General features: G+C 55.4%; 1 protein-coding gene across 1 annotated transcript; it reads right to left on the bottom strand.

Moving 5' to 3' along the window:
- Positions 1 to 311: 311 nt before the first annotated feature.
- LOC140260591 (uncharacterized) lies at positions 312 to 9,015 on the bottom strand. Its single transcript, XM_072353103.1, has 4 exons — positions 8,958 to 9,015; positions 7,389 to 7,910; positions 3,376 to 3,595; positions 312 to 1,221 (listed from the first exon to the last, which is right to left on the bottom strand). Exons 1-4 carry the CDS (start codon positions 9,013 to 9,015, stop codon positions 462 to 464), a joined length of 1,560 nt encoding a protein of 519 aa, XP_072209204.1. The 3' UTR covers positions 312 to 461.
- Positions 9,016 to 9,627: the final 612 nt, after the last annotated feature.

Genomic DNA, 9,627 nt, shown 5'->3' with positions numbered 1-9,627 from the left:
GAGGTCAAACCCTGTGATGCAAATGCTTTTGCTGCTCACGAGCAATCTCCTTGGCCTCCTCGGCAGCCTGCTCTGATACTGAAAACCTTTATCCAACCTTCTGGTATCAAAGATTATTTATAATGAATTAAATACATTTTTAGCCGCTTCTTTCCACACTTACTGCCACACTTCCACTGCCACTTCAACTTAATTAGGGAGGCCTCGCTAAAGAGACGGGAGTAAATTCATCTATAGAAATGTATCTGTGTATAAATGAAAAAAGCAGCCACCGCAGGTCAAACCAGTACTTTCAATTTATTGCCCCGGTACATTCATTTGTAAATAGCTCTGCCTTGCTGGTTTCTAAGTGCAAGGCTAATGTTGGAGTGCTTAAATTAATAGTGACGCACACCTTTCATTATTGCTATTAAATTAGGTGCTGAGCTTTGATGGATTCACTTGTTGCTGAACTAAAAGCCTCAGAAATGTGGGTGTGTGTATCCATTTGGCTTTACGGCAAATTTAGGTCTCAATGTCAAGGCAGCAGCACTGAGCAGCTCCCCCCCAGCAGGCGTTAATTGCAGGACGGCCCCGGCACAGAGTGGGCACCCAGCTGGCACCGTGCAGGCGGCTGCAGGCGTGGGATGGCACTGAACGAGACGGGCAGAACTTTGTGACCACAGCACAGACGGGTCAGGAGCTCCGCCAGCAGCTGTGCCACCCGGCACCGCCAGCAGCCAGCGCGTCACCGATGTGTGCCCGGGACGGGCTAGATGTGGCACTAACGCCGGTGCCAGCAGGAAAGCACCCGACAGCTCGTTCACGGGGCGCTCCTTCTCGTGCCGCTCATCTGTGATGACACCACCCGCACACCGCGGGGTTTGCTCGTCAGCACTACGCCGTGATCCTGTCCGGAGCAGGAGCTGGGGCTGCGCCGGGGCTGCAGGGCGAGCTGCACGGTGAGCTGCGGGTTGAGGTGCTCGGCGAAGTGCAGGGTGAGCTGCAGGATGAGCCGCAGGCTGGGCTGCACGCAGCCGCCTTTGTTCTGCGGCGCGGTTCCCATTCCCAGCGTGCCACCTTGAGGCCGCTCCCTGCAGCCCTCCGGCACAGCGCAGGCTTCGCGCGCTGCCGCAGCCCCATCCTGACCCCAACCCGGCCCTGTTCCGGCCATCTCCGTCCCCGTGCCTGGAGCTGGGGCAGCTCCACGTGGAGGAAGCAGGGACTCCACTCACCGCAGCACTGCAAGAAAACAGGACGGTGGGAGCCGTGTGCGCACAGTCCCTGTCGCTGTCCCAGCCTACAGTGGCACGATTGGTGCCCATGGGCAGTAGTACCACGATCTGCTGCCTCACTGACCCTCGTGTTAACCCAGCGGGTACACACAAGGAATATTTCAACTCTAATTCTTCCTAAAATGATAAAATTTGTCTACACTATCAACTATTTGGCATCTGGGTCCCTGAAAGATATTTAAATATTGTGTTCCCACGTAAATCTTGTCCTTGGCTTTAATACCCTTCTAACTGCATTCCCAAACACGGGGCTGCTGGAAGGGCTGGGGATGAGCTGTGAATGCCCCTTTCTGAGTTCTGCTCTCCCACTGCACCGTTTGAAGCTTTCACTCGCACAGAAAAGCATCTTCTGGGGAAACGTGGCTGTTTGCATTCCAGTTTGGTGCTTCTCATTGCTTCGCTGCTGGGGGATTGAAATCATCACCGTGATAAACCCGGGAATGGAAAATAAACAAACACAAACCGCTGCTGTGAGCCAGTCGCTCTGCAAGCTCAGACACTTTCCTTTGGCGCAGGGCCCTGCTTCTCCCTTTGTAAAACATTATTATTAGTCAATAAAAGCTAAATCCCCTCGATCAGCCGGCACCCCTGCGGAGGAGCAGACGGCCCCCCTCGGCCTCACTAATTGACTCTGCGCAGCCCCAGGACTGCTCACGCCTCCACAAATGGGAAGATCTGATAAAGACCTAATCCAATTACAGCGCACACTTGCCAATGGTAGTTCGCCTTTAATGGAACTTTTGGTTGCTTTTTTTTTCATCTCCTGCAGAATTTCTGCTGTTCTGATCTCTGAAAGAGAAAGCAGTGCCAGCTGCGGGAAGAGCACACAGCGGTGAGATGGGGCTGTGGGGCTGCAGGGCTGCAGAGCAAAGCCTTGGGCCTTGGGCACAAACACGGCACTGCTCACCCAGGGCTGGAGAGTGGGCTCAGTGTGTGCCACAGCCATCCCTCCCTTGCCACAGTACCACGTGTGTGCAGAGGTGGTGCTGGTGCCCTCTGTGTGCCAGCAGCCATCCCGGCAGTGCCAGGGGCACACCATCCCCATCGCTCCTTCGGTGTCTAAGAGAGAACAAATCGCTAATCAGCAGCCACCCCCTCCTCGGTGTCCTCTGCAGCAACACTCCGATAATTAATTATAAACTACAATACTGATCAGCTTGCATGTACTCCGTCTGCACTGACAATCATTAACCATAATACGAAATTTATAATGTTGAGACGTGGAACCTGGCGAGATGAACTGCTCTGCTTTTTAATCAGTTTTATGGGATGATATAATGCATTGATCGACAAAGACAAGATACAGTACGTGTTCCTCTGTCTATAGCCAGGCAACCTTATTAATTTAGATTTACAAAGAGTTGATTGATCTGAAGAGGAGAGAGATGGCAAAGCCCCAGCGTGGGGTACCACCGCTCCACCGCAGGTCCCACAGCTCAGAGACCAAGCAGGGAGGTGCTGCAAGGGGATAGGAGGAAGAGCTGGGAGGAAGAAATTAGCCCAGGATTTAAGGGCGGTGCACAAATGGTGACTGCTCTCTGGAATCAGAGCTTTTCATGTGGTCACCGTGCAGCCGGGGGCATGGCTGCTGGGGGCCCCTCGAGGTGTGGGGGTGGTGCAGCCTCTCTGCCAGTACCGATGGGCAGTGTGCCCCCACCCACTCCTTTCTGCCCCCACCCGCGTCCCCTCCCTGGCTGCACCTGTGTCCGGGACAGCGCAGCCTGTGGCAGCCGGACAGCTGGTAACCATATTGGTGTGCCATGGGCTGTCATCTCGCATTTGCATGCCTGTTCGTACTCCAAGTCCGGGAGAGGCTGGATTGGTTGTTTTCAGGTCAGAGGCTGCATCCAGTACAGGAGGAAAATTCCCATTTCCCCACCGAGCCATTAACTGTGAAGTGCCCTGGCCCCGCTCCTCACCCAGTGCAGGTGGCAGTAGGGCCACACCACCACCCCAGCCCCGTGTCCCCATGGCCATGTCCTCCCACGTGGCACTGGGGCGCATCCCCATCCCACGCATACAACACCTGCTGGGCACCTCCTGCCCACGAAGGACACGTGGCCACCACATCCTTTGGACCCGTCTCACTGCAGACACCCACCTGGAGCTGCTGGTCCCATGGAGCAGACCGTGGCACACAGCACAGCGCTGCAGCACTGAGGGTCCCCGTGGTGCCAACCCCCTCCAGCCAATGCTGGTGCCACAGGATGCAGCCGAGGAGCTGAGCACAGACGCAGTCGCTGCAGAAAGGCCGTGCTGCTGGTGCCGGCTGGTGCAGCTCACAGATAACCACGGCTCATCAGAAACATCGGGTCTGTTCTCTGAATTTGGAAGTGCAAGTAATGAGAGTAACCGAGGAGCGGCGGTACACGCAGGTCCTGTTAGGAGTTTGATTTAATAGCACGTGACGTTCTGATTAAAAAATTAGCTCTATGTAATATCAATAGAGCACACATTGAAAGGATGAGGAGCACGCTGACTGACAGCTCTCAGAAAGCGGCTGTCAATGGGGACATCGTCATCCAGTGGTGACAGCGTTTCCATCCATGATCCGAGGTAAATACGGAACCAGCTCCGGTAACAGCAGGACTGGGGGAGGCGGACCCGGCAGCGGGAGAGATGGGACACCTCCCCGTTCCAGAGCAACGAATGGGAGATCTGCAGCCACCGGGGCTACCGCGTGCCTGCAGGCCTGCACTGTGCAGAGCAGCCGCCTCAGCTGCAGCCGCTGCTGGAGGGCACGGGCTGCCTGCAGAGCTCCGGGCACTGCGCACCAGCACCGCCCGATGCAGGACACGGCCCGGACGGGACGCTGCGCGCTGTGCTGCCGCACGGCCCAACAGTGCCGCTCCCCGGCACCGCCCCTCACCGCCCGCAGCAGACCGAGGCTTTTGAAAGGCAAATCTTTATTAGTGCAGAGTGCGCCTAACCCACATTAATTCCCAATTGTGAACGCTTTCAATTAGCGACTGCAGGCACTCAGAGCGCTGGATGTGTTCATTAGTGACACGGCCTTGCTGCTCGGTGACAAGCGGATGACAAACCTGTCTGAGGGGCTCGGAACGGGCTCAGCTGCGCGCAGCTCTGGTGCCAGAAGGGGGAGAGCGGCAGGGACTGCCCGGCGCTGGGCTCGGCAGCTCGCGGCCCCGCAGGGTGCCCCAGCGTTGGCAGAACCCCCCGGTGCGGGGCTCAGCATGTCCGTCACCAGGGGAGGCGTTTGCAGAGCCTGTGGGCCATCGCTGAGAGCCGAGTCCTCAAAACCCTGCTCAGATGGCCCAGAACCGCCTCCGGATCTGCCTGGGAGCAGCAGAACACGTCCTGCCCTTGTCTGGGGTGCAGCCCCGGCACAGATCTGCCCATGGGCATCACTGCCCACAGCCCTGGAACAGCACTGTGCTTCCATAGAGCTCTGCCGGCTCAATAAAGGATTATCAGCTAAATAAAACAAGAAGTGAGTGATGCCACTGTGCCCTGCTAGACTGAAATTGTGAGAGCAAAGTGGTTTTCTCAGGGAGATTTATTTCTGCTGTAGGCAGCCAGCCCAGCACCAAGAGCAGGCCCCGCTCCCTGCTGAAGTCAGTGCTCCGTTTTTATTTCGTTTCTGAGGCAATCAGAGCAACGAAGGAAATACAGAGATATTTGTTCAGCACCACCACGGCAGCAGAGGTGCCACCCATGAGCACACGTGCACACCGTGCACAAGGGCAACCCCTGTAGGTGTCACAGCAGATCCGGAGCCCAAAGCTGCTCTCCTTCACCTCTCCTGCTGTGAGCTTCAATTTCAGATCCCGTCACCACGCGATATGTGGGCTCCAATACCTGCCTCTGCTCCAGCCCCCTCCCTCAAAGCACGCCATTATATCTCCCGTAATTGTAAATATGGCAAAGTGCTCGAGTCAGCAGTCCTGCTGAATTTTGCTTTCAACATCTGCAGCCCTATAAATCTTTGTCTCCTTCAGGTGAACCGTGCTCTCCACTCAGGCTCGGCTTTACGTTCCTCTCCTCTCTGCACCCACGGCAGCTCCTGGCCCCACACCCGGGGCAGCCCCAGCACCGCACAGCGCAGCTCCAGGCCCCGCTGCCGGCAGCACCCACTGTGTGCCAAAAGCCCACAGCTCTCCACACAGACCTGCACCGGGATGGGCTTTTTAAATTGTTTTCAAAACAGATTTCATGTGGTCCCAAAATGAGACCGTGATTGTAAATTAAAGTGTAATTAGCCTTTACGCTTTTATATTCATTAACTCTTCTCTGTTAATGATGCAGAGGCTGGAGCACAAACCCAGCATTATGAAACCACATCCAGGAAATAAAATAGTGATTTAGATAATGGCCAGAATGTATTGCTACTTACACGTAATTAAACAAATGCTCAATCTACACTTGGAAACATGAATGAATGTTGATTAACCCCAGCCCAGTGGCTCCGCTGGCGACATGGGGACGTGGCCATGCTGCTGGCGGGGCGGGCAGCACAGCACAGCCTGGCCAGCCCCACACCTGCCTGGCCCAGCTGCCACAGGACAGCCAGGCCACGGGCACAGGAGCAGCTCCGGCTTGGCAGATCGGTGCCAGGACCTCACCCTGCCACAGCCATCCTCCCACTGCCGCGTGGCCACAACAAGAAGCTGGGCTGCACCATCACACCCAGCTCCTTGCAGGACCGCAGCGGGGCTGGAGCAGAACCACGGGGGAGGCATCGCCTCTGCTGGGCCGTGTGCTGTGGGCTCTGCACTGCTCCTGCACAGGCTTTGTCTCCCGTGTGCCTCCTGCCCTCCAACTGCGCCAGTTACTATGGAGACGTCGCCTTGTTAGCGCAGGAGGAGCCTAACAAAGTCCACTTGAGCAGGATAACACTGTTTGCTGCTGCAGATCCAGACATGAACAAGACAGGCAGGGGCACCAAGACAGGGCCAGGGCTCTGTGTCCCCCTCCTTGTCTCCACAGCTGCCACAGCCTTGTCCAGGCCCTGCCCGAGGCTCCCAACAGCTCAAAAGGAGTCACCCAGCAAGGCAGGATCCACCACTCAGACACAATGCAAAGCCCTGGAACAGACCCAGAGTGCTCATGGCTTGTCTTGGGGGACAGGACACGCTGGGTCTGGCCATGCAGGGGACAGGCTGTGCTGGGACAAGCTGTGCTGGCACAGTGAGACAGGACCTCTACTCCCAGGGACCGAGGTTCATGGATCGTTGACTCAACAGGCCATAATAGCTCCATCTATCGGGGTCAATACAGGCGCCTTTGACACATGATAGACAATAATTGCTCCTGCTTAGAGACTTTTTAGTTCATGGATCATTGACCTGATGGGCTGTAACAGCTCAAAGGAGGCTGTGACACGCTGTACACCCCTGCACCTGGAAGCCCTCAGGAAAGATCAGCTTGAAGCCACAGCCCTGGTGGCCCTGGCATGTGAGCAGGCACTGATGGCATGCTGGACCCCGTGGGAGGGTAATTGCCAGGGACAGGGACAGTGCCTGAACGTTGGTGAGAGCGCTGCAGTTACTGGAGCAGAGGGGCAACTGACAGAGAGGAGCGTGGTGCCACCACCACCACAGCCCAGATCCTGCAGCCTGGCAGCCAGGGTCTGTATGAACCCATCCTCACACCCTGCTGCACTGCCCACAGGGCTCACCCAGCCAGGCTGGCACCGGCCCTGTGCAGCCAAATGGCCGCGGGTGAGCAGCAACAGCAGCAGGAGGCCAGGGGGTCCCCATGCCAACATCCCCGGGGAGCCGCGGTCTGGGAGCAGCACACAGGGAAGGGCTCCCAGCCGGGGGCTGCAGCTCCTCACTCCGACGGCAACTTCCAGGTATATGATTTAATGAAAGGCACAATAAGAAGTGAAACAATTAGAATTTCTGCCTCATTATCATGGTAATCTTATCAGTCGGATAATGAGGTATTAATGGAGATTTAATGTGCCTCTCATAACAGAATCCCTTGGAGAAAACACATAAGGAAATTGCTGTAAATCCACTTAATGATGGAAAGGTCCCCAAACACCATATTCCAGAGGATGAAAAATGCCGGATGCAAATGAGAGAGAATCAAGGTCAATAACAACTGCGGGGACCGCGCTCACCGCGGCCCCGCGCGCAGCGGCCGCACCGGGCGGCAGAGCCGACCCCGCTCCGCTCCCGGGGCTGCGCCGCCGGGGAACCGGGCCGGGCCGGGAGGGGGGAGCGCCGCCGAGCTGCCCGCGGAGCCGGGCCGTGCTGCACCGCCCCGCGCGGCCGCCAGGGGGCAGCTCCTCCCGAACGCGGCCTCCGCCCGCAGTGAAGCGCAGGGCGCCGCGTTCCGTGCGTCGGGCCGGGCCGAGCTGCGCCTCCTGCTGCAGCGCCGCGTCGCGCGCGGGGTTCTGCCTTCCCGTACGCAGCGCTCCGCCGGGGAACGCCGAGTAACTCAGTGCTGCCCTTGTCCCGAAGATAACAAGGAGGCCGCACGGAGCAGAGCGCTCCTTCAGGCGCTGCTCCTTCAGGCGCTGCTCCTCCTGCCCGCAGCACACAGCCGGCTTTTCCCCGCTCCCGCCGGCAGCCCGAGGTCCCTCAGCGCTGCGCCGTCCGCACGCAGGGGCACACAGCGGCACACAGCACAGCGCACAAACACGGAGTCCAGGCAGGCACTGCTCTCCTTTTAATCGGTTTTTACAGAGTAATACATGGATAATCACGTCAGAGACAAGATGGGTTTCCTGGGTACAAGATTGTGCAAGCTCGCCGATTTAGACGTATAAAGGCTTTACCAGTTTCAAATAGGAGAGGCAGTACAAAGCTTTTAAATAGAGGTAAAGCACAATGAAAAGGTACAGAACACACACTACGAACTCAGCAGAGGTTAATTCTCCAGTAGTACAGGCTCAACCAAGGCACCAGCTGTTCCTGGCTCAGAGCTGCCCACCCTGCCCTGCTGTCCGGCTCTCCGTCCTGCTGCCAGCCTAAGGCTGCACAGTCGGTGCTGCACACGGCCACGTAAGTTACACTCGATTTCACACACACATGCTTCACTTGCTCGGATCTTTGCTGCTAAACAGGTCTGCCTTCTCCTGCTGCTCCCTTTCTGCCCCACCAACCTTCCCCCACACCCTGCAGTCTGAACACAGCAGTGAGTTCTCAAACTTCTGCTCCAACTTGGCTAACAGAACGTCACCCTTTCCCAGCAATAGGAACCGAGGCCGTGCTCACCAGAAACCAACACAGGAAACAGGAGCGTGGCTTTTTTTTCCTGAAATTGATGGCAGTTACATTCAGCATTTGGTAGTATAAGGTCTTCAAAACAAAAAACCTCTAAACTCAAATAACAGGCCTACACTCATCCGAATTCTCCTTAAAGAGGATCTGAAGAAGCCCTAAAGAGAATCCTTAAGAGGAAAGGAAACAATAAAGAAAGGTAACTTCTCAGGGATGAAAGGCCCAGCCCTTTTCTTTCACTTCCTGAAAAAAAAAAAAAAGGAAACCACTGCCTTAGCAACACTAACAGGGACAGTTGTGCCACCACCAGCTAACTTGGCAGCTCCTCCAGACACACCAGCAGCCAGCGCTGAGGCCAACAACCAGCCGCTGAGCCTATGAGCACAGCCCACTGCTCGTGACCCCAGACCCTTCCCTCAGAACAGCCCATTCGCCCTTCAGTTGTTGAAGGCATTTGAAGAGAGCACCAGGTTTACAGAAGCGGGTGTACGTGGCCGGCTGGCGCCTGTTGGCAACAGTTCTGTCACTTTTGGTCCTTTATGCGCCATCTTGTCACATTTACCATTGCACACCAAAATCTAACAACACCACTTCCTACACATGTAATTCCTCAATCTAAAATAAAACATTACAGGACACCAGGGGAAAGCATTAAGGTGATATTACAGGAAGGTTTTCAATTCTTTGTAAAACCTAATCCTAACTATGGCTAGCAATGCGACCGAAGGAACTTTTGGAGTTGTTTAAGAGAAAAGCAAAGGGCGATTTTGCAATGAAGACTCTCAGCTAATCTGGGGCACATCAAAACAAACACTGTCTTTAAAATAATTTTCTTAGAGTGACTCCAGTTCTTTTAAGTAAGTGTTTTTTCTACAAAATGTAATAAAGATCACAAAGGAAATGGCTCTTTACCCCTTCCATAAAGGAGAGCAAATCTGAAGGACGTGATGGTGCTGATCAGACCCCATCTGCTAGTAGGGAAAGTGATGCACAGGGCGATCACCAGCTTAGTGTCTTTGTGCCATCCTTTAAACGAGTACAAGTCAGAACAAGACTGATTTAGGGATCAGGCATTCTCCTCAACTAAAACCCAAACTGCAGGACTAAAGGAACTTTCATACGTTGGTCTTAACATCTCCGATATCCAAGTCATAATTAAA

Source organism: Excalfactoria chinensis, chromosome 18 (genome assembly GCF_039878825.1).
Source record: "Excalfactoria chinensis isolate bCotChi1 chromosome 18, bCotChi1.hap2, whole genome shotgun sequence".
NCBI classification, from domain to species: domain Eukaryota; kingdom Metazoa; phylum Chordata; class Aves; order Galliformes; family Phasianidae; genus Excalfactoria; species Excalfactoria chinensis.
The sequence above is the reverse complement of the archived record's forward strand: the minus strand, read 5'-3'. Positions and strand labels throughout refer to the sequence as shown.

Coding starts and splice junctions, on each gene's coding strand:
- LOC140260591 (XM_072353103.1), bottom strand. CDS start 9,015: ATGGCGCATAAAGGACCAAAAGTGACAGAACTGTTGCCAACAGGCGCC. Junction 7,911..8,957: donor AACAGGCGCCAGCCGGCCAC/GTACACCCGCTT, acceptor ACCGATTAAAAG/GAGAGCAGTGCCTGCCTGGA. Junction 1,222..3,375: donor CATGGGACCAGCAGCTCCAG/GTGGGTGTCTGC, acceptor GTTTTCTTGCAG/TGCTGCGGTGAGTGGAGTCC.